We start from the raw sequence: 13,145 nt of genomic DNA on the forward strand, positions 1-13,145 counted from the left end.
AAATCTACCACTTCATCGTCGTATTCGTCAGGTTTCACCTCCGACGCCATCGGTTCCGGACGTTCAGCCTTTATCTTCATGGCAGCAGTGAATGCCACCAGGTTGGAAGGACCCATCAACCTGCAAAACAAACATTCCTTTGATTATTAATTGGATCCACTGGAAAGTGGATCTGGCACAAACCCCTTTGTGCTGCTTCTTCAGGTCCAGGAAGCCTTGCCTCGATTCTGCCCTCACTGGAGTTCTCCCACACCAAACGAACACACTCGCCCTTCCAAACGGCTTGTCCGGATCGTCCTGCGCCCACCACCTTCCCCGGTCGTGGTGGCTCCACCTCCACCTATTTTTTCCGGTTGCCACATCCGGACAGTTAGATTGATCGGTTCCGTAAAAGAAAAGGGTCACAGTTGCCCGAGAAACAGAGACAATTTTTTGTTTCAAGAAAAGCGTAAACAATTTTTGGCAGTTTGCTTTGACAGATCTAGATGTCAAAAGCGGGGAGAGAAAGAGAAAAAATGATGATGGCGGCTGCTGTCACGCTGGTAGTAAGCAGTTTGAATAATGTATGGTGGAAATCAATTTAAATTAAATATTTCCCAAATTAAACATCGGTTAGGGATAAAATTTGACCTGGTGAAAGCTATTTTTTTTGTAAATCAGCAGGTAAAATTTTGTCGCCCTGAGATATGTAGTTTTTGAAATATTCACAAAAAAAGTGAATTTCGTAGAACAAATTTAAATTTCTTACTACCAAACGAACAGCGCCATCTATGAGAAATTTTGGCCCGTCCGGTAATCCATTGAATGTCAAAGTGCTGATTTGGCAACATTAGAGGCACGCTGGAATTCAAATCAAACCTTGTATATTTTATTCTTTATTAGAGGTTTTTTTTTGTTTAATACTAAAGTTTTCACGGAGTACTGTATTTTTTCAAAAATATTGAAATTTTAATGAAAAATTCGATATTATAAAAATATGAATAATATGAAAAAATAGTGCTTTCAAAAACAGATAATTAAGTATTTTACACAAAAAAAACTCTTATAAAATAAAAATGCAAACAAAATTTCACATCATTTGATACCCAAGTTGCAAATTAAGAAAACTTTCAAAAAAAAACTATATTAATGCATCTCCAGCGTTGGGGGCAAACATCGAAGCAAATCAAATTTGAAATTGAAAAAAATATTAAGAAGATGCAACAAAAAAAAATGATTAAAGCAATTAAAAACATGAAAAAGAAAAACTAAAAATAAAAAACTTGTAAAAAATTAGAGCTTAAAATAATTTATAAAATTGAAGAAAATATTAAAAAAAATTAAATCTAGGCTTTTTTATTACGTCCTATGATCAAATATAAACATTTACTATATCATTTTACTTTTTACATTTACTGTATGCTTACTCCGATAGAAAGTGACATAAGGTGTGAGAGGGACACACTCAATGTTTACATTTGTGTATAGGACCTAATCAAAAGAAGTTTAGAAATCAATAAATTAAAAAAATAAAAAAAACAAGAAAATTTTTATCAAAAGAAACGAAAAAAAAAACTAATTTAAAAGGAGTCAGCATTAAAAATTAATCTTCAACAAATTAAAACAATTGAAAAATCTCAATTTGAACAAAACTTACTTGTAATTTTTTAATTGCATATTTGAAATTTTGAAATTCTTGGATTTTTGATTTTTGAATTTGTGAATTTTTAAATTTTTGAATTTGAGCAATTTTCTCAGATTTTGGTCCTTCGTTTTTTTTTTTGTATTTTTTAATCCGCCATTTTGCATCATTAGCTTTTCCATATAAATTTCCATACAAAAATGATGTATGAAAAAAATCTGTACCTTTTGAAGGCATTTTTTGATCGATTTGGTGTCTTCGGCAAAGTTGTAGGTATGGATAAGGGACCATCCACAAACCACGTGGACACTTTTTTTTTGGAAATCCCACCCCCTGTCCATTCAAAAAAATGTTTGGAGCGTGGACAATTGCCATACCCCCTAAAGTGTCCACGTGGTTTATGGATGGTCCCTAAGGACTACACTCAGAATAAATTATTAACGTTAAAAAATTTTTGGTAATTTTTAATTCACTTTTTGTCACTAAAACTTGATTTGCAAAAAAAAACACTATTTTTATTATTTTTTCATTTTTTGATATGTTTGAGGGAACATCAAATGCCAACTTTTCAAAAATGCAAAAAATCTTCGACCGAGTTATAATTTTTGAATTAACACTGATTTTTTTTTTCAAAAAATCGAAATATTGGTTCCAAAAACATTTTGATAATGTGCATCGTTTTGAAGTTAAAGCCATTTTTAGGTAATTTTTTTTTTTTGAAAATAGCCGCAGTTTTCATTTTTTTTTAAATAAGTGCACATGTTCGCTCAACAATATTTTGGAAAAGCCCCTCCTTTTGACTTTGGTCAGAGCCGAGGGGAAAAAAATAAAGCCATAGTTTTAGCATTTGCATGGAAAAAGTGTTTTAAAATGCTTTCTACACTATTTCAGTTGTTTTGCAATAGTTAATTTTAAAACAAAAAAAACCTAAACATCCAAATTTTTCGAAAATTTAAAAGATTTATAAATCAACCCAAACATGCTCAACCTTCGGGAAGTCGCGTGTTTTCGCCTTTCTTACAAGTGCCCTTACAAACTGTGTACAAAGTACACGTACGCGACCTCCGGTGGGTTAAAATGATTCTAAACGCAGGGAAATGCATGTCAATTTGATTTCAGCTGATTTTCTTTAAATTTGCATTGAAATTTGGAAGTTTTTTGAAAAAATATTTTTTTTTGCCCCCTGATTTTTCGGGCCAACTTTAAAGGGGGGGGGGGGGTTTGGGGCAATAACTTTAAATAAAATTTGTACCAGCATTATGACATTTTAAAAGTATTTACAATATATAGGCAAGTAGAAAAATATTTACACTAAAATAATAGAAAAAGAAAATATGTAATTCGTCAACTTTCAGGTCCAGTTCTCACTATTTTTGACACACATGTGTCATAATTTCATTTCATCTCTCATTCCAATGATCTTCTCTACTCACTGCCCTTCATTACACCGAAAATTGATTTCCCGCTCGATTAAATCGCACCTTAAACCACACATTTCCAGTTCATCACACACAAGTCCACCTCGCATTGCCCCACAACACACACACACGCAACTCACCTTTCCGCGCTCCACTTGGCCAGATTGTTGTGATTGATATCGGTAAGCGGTTTCGGCTCCAGCGTCGTCATCATCGCCTTCGCCTGCTTCGTTTTGGCGCTCAATTTTCGCAGATCTGTTACACTGCCACTGCCGACGGTGATTCCGCGATTATTGTTGCCGGCCACCGCACCACCGCCACCATCTGGCCCAATGGCCGCGCCGTTGATGGACCACAAATCGCCGGTGCTTGCGGCCAGGTTGAACCCATCGTTGACGCCGTTGGTCAACCCGAGGGCCGCATTCCGGAACCGTTTGGCCGCGGACAATTTTTTCAAGCCGCCGCCAAACATACTGTTGATCCGACACACCTCACTGGACTGATGCAGTTGCTCCAGATTCGTCGGATGCAGGCGGAAGTTGCTGTTGTTGTTGTTGTCCTCAGGCTTCTTCGTCTCTCCTCCCTTGGCCACGTGTTCGCTGCCAACGGCGGGCACCGTTTTGCTTTGCTCGTTGCCGTCTGGCTCGTCGTAGTTGGCTTTGGGTTTGTCCCCTCGAATGCCGTTACTGGTGATACTGCGAGCAGCGTTGCTACGCGATGCTTCTAGCGATGTTGTTGTTGTTGTTGTTGTTGTTGGTGCTGCAACTGTTGCTGGCTTTTCATCGTTTTCCCTGGTGTGATGAAAGTGGGGAGAAAAGAGAGAGAAGAGAAGAGATGATGAACAAACCCGAGATAAATATAGAATTTTTCCAGATTGTGGCTTTTCATTCGCAGGCGATTGAGGATGGTGATGGGAAGAAAGCCGCAAGAGTGTCTCATCTCACATTTTCATTGTATTTTGTTGAAAAATAATCTGCATTATATATCATCCTTAAAAAAGTTTTTTTCATTTGCGCCCTTTTAACAATTTAATAAAAATCAGAAGGTAGCGGAACAGCATTTAATTCCAGTATGCCTCTAATGTTGCCATATCAGCACTTCGACATTCAATTAAAGCTCATTAAAAGCGTTTTGAACTGAAATCGAGTGATAATTAGCTCAATGAGTAGTGAGCAGGCAAGTTGCTATCAAAGGTTTGTAAAATTAGCTGTTTTAATAGTGAAAATCAGCTAGTTGGATGGAGTTAGGAGCGAGTGCTTAATCTGCCAAACATACGAGAATTTCCCCTAAGAACATTATTCACTAAAAAACGTCCTAAAACTTGAAATTTTGATTGAAAACATTTATTTTTGCATTTGAAAATTTATCATTTTTCTATTTTTGAATTTAAATGTTTTATTCCGTATGTGGATTTTCGAAAATCTTCAAAAAGTGTATAGTAACATTCCGTTTTTGGCAACACGACATGATTTTTTAAAACTGGGATGTTGCCAAAATCGGGAAATCTTAAAAAAATGTATTTTTGAGGAAAAACACTAGTATTTGTGTGAGAACCATCAATAAACATCGGTAACCCTTCATAATGAGGGGTGTGATTTGAACGAATATTTATAAACCACGAAAGATTTTTTTTCACTAATTAACATGTGTTTTGAAAGTATTACGAGACCAAAAATATCACATTAAATTAAGGTGTTGCCAAAATCGGGAATATTTGAAGAAATTGTTTCCAAAATCGGGTATTGCCAAAAACGGAATGGCACCGTACACGATAAGAAAAATTTCAGATTTATCATTTAACTTGTTATTACTAAAAGTTGAATTCCCAAAATACGTACCTCTTAGGGTGGTGCTAATCAAGTAGCGAAACAAGATATGATTTTTGAAAAAAAAAATCGAATTCGAAAAAAATATATAATGAATTCGATAGCAAATATGATATGTTTGTTTGCAGTAGTGTAATGTCTACTTTACACGCGTTTAATTGGACCGAAAGGCAGATTTGCTACCAAAAATGACATCACAATTTTGTTTATTGCAATTTAAAAAAACGTTATGAACGAAAAGGAATACATTTTTTTTAAAGCTGAGAAAATTCACAACAATTTTCTTTTTTTTTTCTTTGTAAATCGGACTGCTGATTGCTGAGCAATCAGCAAATAAATGATCATTCAAACGGTCCATTTTTTTAAAGTCATTTTCAATTGCATTGCATTCATTTGGCATCTAAACAGGATTTTTTTTGAAATTTAATTGACAGTATTATCCATTTTTAATATCCACCATTTTTCCAAACATATCTTTCGCGGCCAACCTTTCGGTGGCTATATCTTGAAAATGGAGACCTTTATCAAAAAATCTGTAAAGTACTTTTCCATTGGAAATTCAATTTTACATTTAAAAATTACGTCAAATTTGTTTTTGCGTGAAATTTAAATTTTCCAAAAATCAAGATTTCAACTCGGCGACAAATTTTTTGACCATGTTTCTCTATGGCACAAAAGTTGCGGGTTTTTGCCCCCTAAAACATATCAAAAAATCTCAAATATAAAAAAAATATGTATTTTGGGAAATTGGGTTTTTGTGAAAAAAAAGTTGATTAAAAAATCTGCAATATTTTTTCCCGTGCACCTAATTTTTACTCAAAAGTCCTCAACAATACCTACAACTTTGCCGAAGACACCAAATTGATCAAAAAATTCACTCAAAAGTTACAGCTGTTTAAATATTTACGTACCATTTTTGTATGGACAGCTGCCAAAATTGTATGGAGACTTGTATGGGTAAACCAATGACACAAAATAGCTTATTTGGTCATAACGAAGGCCCCCACAAAGTTTGAGTCAAAACAAAAATACAAATAAAATCCATTTCCGGTTTTGGTAGAGAATTGTTCAGCACTTAAAATATTTTTTTAAATTATTTATTTGCTCTATCTCAATACAAATTTCAAGTTTTGAAAATTTGGTAGTTTTAAACACGTTTCAAACGTAAACAACAACTTCATTTTTTGTAAACGGAATGAGTAGTTGAGTAAGAATTTAGATCGGTGAACCATTATATAATTGAAAACCGGTTGTAAGATTACCAGTGATGAATTTCGTTGCCAAACTTTGGTTTTTAACTTTACTGTACTTCAAGTTAACAAATGATATAATTAGGCTTAGTGATTTTTCACGCTCGAAAATTGCCAATTTCACGGGGACCTCAATTTCAAAACACCAAATTTCACGCAAATTTCGCGGAACTGCAAAAATGTTAAAATAACTCTGAAAATCCTATGTTTAAACCACAGAAATTACTATTTATGCTTCATTATGTATTATTATGTAAAAAAATCTTCCAATTTTCTAAAAAAAATCCTCCTGGTTATTGGATGGGCTCTATATTTATTTTGAAACAAAATGTAGGGCACACGTATTGTCATTTACTGAACTGTTCCGTTAATATTCGACTAACAAAGCTCAAATGCTTTCGCTAATTTGCTTCTGTTATATTATTTTACATTTTATTGAATTTCATATCATAGCTAGATTTGTCCAGTCAAAATGAGTAAAATAAATTGAATTTTCTGCGTCATTTAGCCCATAAAATATATTTTTAAGGGTTTTAGCTCATTTTTTAAAAACTAAATTTATAAACATTTTGCAAAAATAATATAATTTTTAACAAAATCGAAATTTATTTTCTGAATGAGAAGAGAAAACAAAAAAGTAGTATTTTTTAACTTTCACGGCAATCCACCCAAATAAACAAATATCAATTTAACAGGCCCAAAAAAAATTGTTATGTTTTTAAAATAAGATTCCAAAGATAAAAAAATACTCTTAATTTTATTTTGAATAAAACAAAGCTAGATTCTTTTAATTTCTTTCAAAACTATACCTTTCAATTAAAATAAAATTCAAATAAAATTTTTAATACAACGAATGAAAATATTACTAATTTTTTTTAGTTACTGAAAAACTAAAAAATCTCAACATTTCTTCAAATGATTCATATCAACTTTTGACACACATATATAATCAAGCTTTTTAATTGAAAACTAATGAAATATCTTTTATTTTTGGATGAAATATTTATTAAGTTGTTAGGCTGGTACAAATTTTATTAAAAGATTTTGTCTCATCCCCCCTCCCCCTCCCTTCGAAGTTGGCCCGAAAAATCGGGGGACAAAATTTTTTTTTCGAAAAACTTAAAAATTTCAATGGATCAGCTGAAATAAATTTAAAATACATTCCCCTGCGTTTTTCATTCCATTTTTAGAATGTTTGGGATCATTTTAAGAATGTTTGGGTTGATTTAAAAATCTTTCGAATTTTTGAAAATTATCGATGTTTGTTATCGCAAAATGTTTTTTTTTTTGCTAAAATTTTTGTTTTCGTCAAATCTTACATTTTTGAAAACTAATGATTGCAAAACTACTGAACTTGTGTAAAATGCATTTTAAAACACCTTTTCCATGCAAATGTTGAAACTATGGCTTGTTATTTCAATATTTATATTTTTTATTTTTTTGCTCATTTTTGCATTTAATGATTCGAGAAAATTGATAAATTTCACGAATTTCACGCCGTCTACGAAACCGTCATCAATCATTAACCCTATATTAGTAATAAAACCAGGATATTCACTCGCTTGATTCTACAATAGTGCATAACATTATTTTTATTCCCTTTTGAGTTTAAGAAGTTATTTTATGAAAAATCGTTACATTTTCACACAAACATAAAATTTCACGGGATTTCGCGGAAAAAGCCAAATTTCGCGAATTTCACGCTGTCCGCGAAATCGTGAAATTTCACTAACCCTAGATATAATCAATCCATTTTATTTTTTTAATGTTAAAAAAATGACGCACAACTTGAACTTGGGTGCAAATGGGGTGAAGTGGGGTCATTCTCTACCAACTCACATAAAATCGATATAACTTTGTCCTAAGGGGTAATTTTTGTCCCTGATCACGAATCTGAGCTCCATTTTGCGATATCTCGTGACAGTGCACAGTGGTCCAGATCTCAAAATTAAATTTGATTTTCCGAAAAATGATGAAGTTTTGGAGCTTTGGTGTCATCAGAAGAGTTGTTGCAAATGGATAGGGGCAACTTTTGGTTTGGTTGAAAATAAGGTTGATTCACGATTAGGATGATTTTGAAAATCTAACTTTTCAGGAATATTTTTGGGAAGTTTTTGTCTTTTAGAATATTCTGCCCACCATAGGGGGATGGCGTCGCTATTTTTAGACCACATTTTCCACTTTTTCTCATCGAAACCGACTACTTTATCGACTTCATTATGCTGGGCGAGATAGGACGCCGTCTATTTTTAGACGATGACTCAGCACTTTTCCACTCTTGCACTTAAAAAAAACCAGAGGGCAGCACGATGTAACGCCACGTCCCTATTGAAAAAACGGCTAATATCCACTTTTGGCAAAAACGAGATATTAGCACCAGGTGGTAGAGGATGTTCCAACGCATCTTCTGGAACTTTGATTTTACTGAAATAGTGCTTAGACTTGGCTACCGATGCAAAAAACCAAACGGTCTTTCTTATGGGAAATTGCCTTGACGGAGATTTTGTCACAAACACTAAAACGCGTTTTTCTCGGAATACTTGATTTGGCAAAATAGCCGAATTTTCAATTATGGGCAGTATTGTTGGGCTTGCCAATCCAAGCAACATTGTCGAAGACACCTACATTTTATCTCGCAATATACGCCTTCTGCCATGATCGCGTTATTTACATGCAATTTTCGTTTCAAATCTGAAGAAAAATGAATTTTGAAAAAGTTGTCCATATTACCTCAAACTACAATTTTGGAAATTACAGATTTGATTTAGTGCAGCATGACTGCGAAAAAAATAATTTCCTTGACATAAGTCACTTTTGCGATCACTGCCTCACATTCTAGACACAGCACACAGTTTACTGGTTTTGTTTGCGTTCCCTTCCGAGTTTATCATAGATTTTCCATCCGTTCTAGACCACGTATGCGTATGTGTGAGAGTGTTTTGTCCATAAGCATATTGGGGCGAACCCATTTTGAGTGACTGCTTCCCCAGACCAGACCTTATTACCAGCGAACCGAGGTGAACCTTCCGCTTGTTGGGTCTGGTTTCAAAATTATAGAAAAAAATGTGTGTCGTCCCCCCGGTCCACTGATGCAGCAAGAACGCGCGATGGGACGGATGGATTTTTCGTTTCTTCTCCCTCCTCCCCCTCATTTTTTCATCGAACAAGAGAAGCATCGGCAGCAGCAGCATAATATTCCATTTGAAGTTTATACAGAGTGTCGTGTTTACTCTAATGGAAAACCGTTTAGTTGCTCAGCCGACATATTTACGATCTAGCACAATCGAGAGTGGCGCAAGACTTTGTACTACATAGGATAGGTGTTAAGATACTAAGAACATGCGGCTGGTCGAGCTGATGGTTTGGGTTTGGGATGAACAACCTCAGTACAAACATGAAGAGGATCAAATTCTTGGTTTAGATATGATTAGATTTGGTCGAGAACGTGAACGTGGCATTTGGCCCTTTTGAAATATAAGTCGTGATTTTGAAATTATAGAGATTGTAAAAACTCGAATAGATTAGAACATTTAAAAAAATAAAAATAAATTAAACATTGTATCAGTTAACAAGATAAAGTAGTTTTTTTAATAATTGTAAGGTTATGTCTCAGCAACCATGGGTCGGATATTTTTCTTAAGGTAGGTCAAAAACATAAAAAAAATAAATCTTCAATTTTCAGTTATACCCTCCACTGAATTTTGAAATGTTTTAAAATTTCCTTGTTCATTTATGTTTAAATATTTTTGAATAATTTTTTATCCTACCGAAATGTGTTAAACTATCAAGTGCAAATCGTCATTCTTATGTAAAATTGTCTGATCTGTACGATAAAAATATTTTCAGATTTGTAAAATCTGACCTAACATTTGAAAATGGCCAAAAATGCTTTCTTAGTGGAATTGGGGTTAAATTTACCCTAGATGATTTTTGCGGTGCATGTGGTTATTTTTACTAAATTCCTGGCACATTTTCACATAAGTTAAGTGCCTTTTGGATGGCCGCTTAAAGCCTCCGCTCTAAATACAGACAGATTTTCTAGAAAAAAATGTAAAAAATGGTCAATTGGGGTAAAATGGACCCTTTGCCGTTTCGTGCGGTGGATGAAACCATCAACAATCGATTTCCCGGATTTTTTTTACATAAAAAACACTATTTTTCATACCAGGGAACCAGCCGCGTTCAATTATGTCCGATTTTGGGTTCCATTTCGCCCACTGTGTAATGGTGAAAAATTGCTGATTCAAACTGAAGGAATCGATTTTTTTTTTGAACAGCTGTACCTGGGTGCAGAATAGTTGTCCGCAAAGCGGCCTCAATTTAGAACTGTCAAAGCGGAACCAATTTACTGTTTGAAAAATGATAGTAATCGATCTATGATTTATTTTTTCAGGAATAAAAAAGTCGAGGGCGTCGAGCTTTTGAGGTATTCGAAGTCAACACATTTTTAGAAGAGGGTTGGAATCGAGATTGGCATAATTTGTCGCTAACATTTAATAAGCGCTACACAGAAAAAAATATTCCTGTAAATTTACATTATTTATCATGTACCAAAAGGTATCATGATAAATGATGTATATTTACATTAGATTCATCGGAAATTTACATGATTTTCATTGTAAATGTTTCAAATCAAAATATTGAGAAATCGTGTAAATTTCCAATGAAACTAATGTAAATTTACCAAAGCCAAAAAAAATTTTTTTGCTCCGTTGAATCTAGAATCTGATGCATTTTCATGATTCTAGATACAACGGAGCTAATGATTACACCTTACAACACAAATTTACGACAAGCTTATAAAAAAATCCAAGAAGATTTGAAGGAATCTAATGATAATTTTTTTTGTTAACAAGTTTAAGATGTATGCAGAATTAGTTTAGAAAAAAAAATATATTTACTCTTTTACTTACGGGTTTATTAAGTCATCGGTTGACCAGAGTAGACGTTTCCATCGTCGCCAAGGGCTTCTTCATCAGACGGTACTGCCATGGCCGGAATGATTCCGGTGCCGTGAACGCTGAAAAAGTGCAGAAAAAACTCAAAACAAATAATTTGTAAACGGAGCAATAAAAACTCACCTATGAAGGCTTATTTTGGCCCGTGCGGTTAGTCAGTCAACTTTAGCTTGATCTTGTACGATGAACCCACTTCCGGACTTCCGGAGCTCTTAACGGTGCAGGAAAGTATAATGTGCTACAAAACCTGAACATCAGACTCACAATTTAAAACAAAACAAAGTCACGACATTTTTTGCAACTCCAGCTTATGCTGCCGGCCACCGGTGGACCGATTCCTAACGGTAATTGTATGGGAGCTGTCAACATGCTCCCGGATTGAGTAGGACAGTCCGTCCTCCAGCCTAAAAAAACATTCAAAATTGCACAAACATACCTGAGAAGCAATCCGAAAACTGAACTGTGCACCGAACTAACTCAACGAACGAAACAAACGAGAAAATTACAATCAAAACAAAACCAGCTGTTGCACACTCTAAAAGAATCATGCATAATTTAGCCAAAACGAGACAAATTCCCTTATCCAAGACACAAACCGTACTACTGAAGTGCACGTTTATGTCAAGATACCGAATTATTCAAGGGTTTTAGTTAAGTATATTAACCAACTTCTCTATAACGTGTACTATTTTGGGATTTTGTTTTGATTCGTGCATACTGACGTCATTGACTGAGGATCAAAACTGTCAGATATTCAATTTGATTGCCTCGCAGAGTTGTGTTTTGTGTGCGATTGTGTTAAAAAATAACTAAAAATGAAAGAGACTTTCTTTTAACTTGCTAAATTAAACCTGTCTTGAAGAGCTAACTTTAAAAGATGTGATCCGGACAATCCTGAAAAGGAAACCTTTAATTTCCCCTCGGAATAGATTAGACTGGAAGTGGAAGTCATCTCACTATTGCCGCCACGGACAGCAACTCTCACACACCGGCCAAGTTCAGCGCACCAAACTGTAGGTTTGTTACGGGAGATAAATCTGGTTCAGGGTCTGAGGCAAATCACAGAAAATGCCTGTGCGGGAGCGTATAAGCTTGCCCAAGCTCTTGCTCAGCCAGTTTCGGAACCAACCAGTCGTCAAATCTGCTTCGATTTTTCTTCCGATTTCAGTGGAATGTCCTGCTGTAAGACAAACTCTTGATGAGATTTCTTGGCGATCGCTACCGCTATCGCTATCGCTCGTCACCTAATTTTCCAAAAAGTGACTGCAATTTGAAAAATTGGTTAATTAAGATACTGTTTAGTAATTTAGAAACTTACATCACAGCATTGAAGATACTACCGCTAACCGGAAACTAGTCCAACTTCTCAAGAACCTCGCCAGGTTTGTACTGACTCTGCGCAAAAATCCCGCATGTTATACCGTGATCCTTGGAGCCCTTATCCACTTCCTTCCGATTGCCGTCATCCTTTTTCGGCGGGACCAAGCGTTTGCACCGTTCAATATTCTCCAGGGTGTCGCCGTTTGAGTCATCCACCTGGGAATCAGACCGCGACTGGAGGAAGATTTCGGCTCCGGTACTTTGAAGGGACTGGTTTCCTTTACCGGGTGGCAGCAGCAATCCAGTCAAATCCATTTCCGGCTCTGCGGATACTTGAAACTGGAGAAGATGCAAAAAATAAACAATGTGAATAATCACTTGAAATAAATCAAATTTACAAACCTCCAGCTTCAGAAAATCAACACACTCCGATTGTTTTGATATGAAACATTTAAGGAGCGGGCAATATTGCATAGTTGAAGCCGCAATCAACTGAACCCGCTTAGAAACGACCGCTTCCAAACAACAAAACATTCGAAATGTTTTATTCTAATTAGCTGTCACTCGGTGAACAGCGGTCGCAATTACATGCGTTTCTCATTTACATTGAATGATTTTTACATTATTTTCAGGATTTACATGATTCAGATTCAATAATGAAAGCCAAATTCGATTCCATTTACATGCAATTTATTATTTACATGCAATTTTATTTTACATGATCACTTTTTACATCTGATTTATCGTTTTAC

The 13,145-nt window shown here is 35.0% G+C and overlaps 1 protein-coding gene across 2 annotated transcripts in view; it reads right to left on the reverse strand.

The window, feature by feature from the left end:
• The window catches only part of LOC119771200, an 84,000-nt gene that overhangs the window by 18,159 nt on the left and 52,696 nt on the right, over nt 1-13,145 (reverse strand). For both annotated transcript variants that reach the window (XM_038266871.1, XM_038266872.1), the window contains one exon: nt 3,180-3,830. In XM_038266871.1, coding sequence (XP_038122799.1) covers nt 3,180-3,830 — 651 coding nt within the window. The remainder of the gene's footprint in view (nt 1-3,179; nt 3,831-13,145) is intronic.

This window comes from Culex quinquefasciatus, chromosome 1 (assembly GCF_015732765.1).
Source record: "Culex quinquefasciatus strain JHB chromosome 1, VPISU_Cqui_1.0_pri_paternal, whole genome shotgun sequence".
In the NCBI taxonomy this organism is placed as follows: domain Eukaryota; kingdom Metazoa; phylum Arthropoda; class Insecta; order Diptera; family Culicidae; genus Culex; species Culex quinquefasciatus.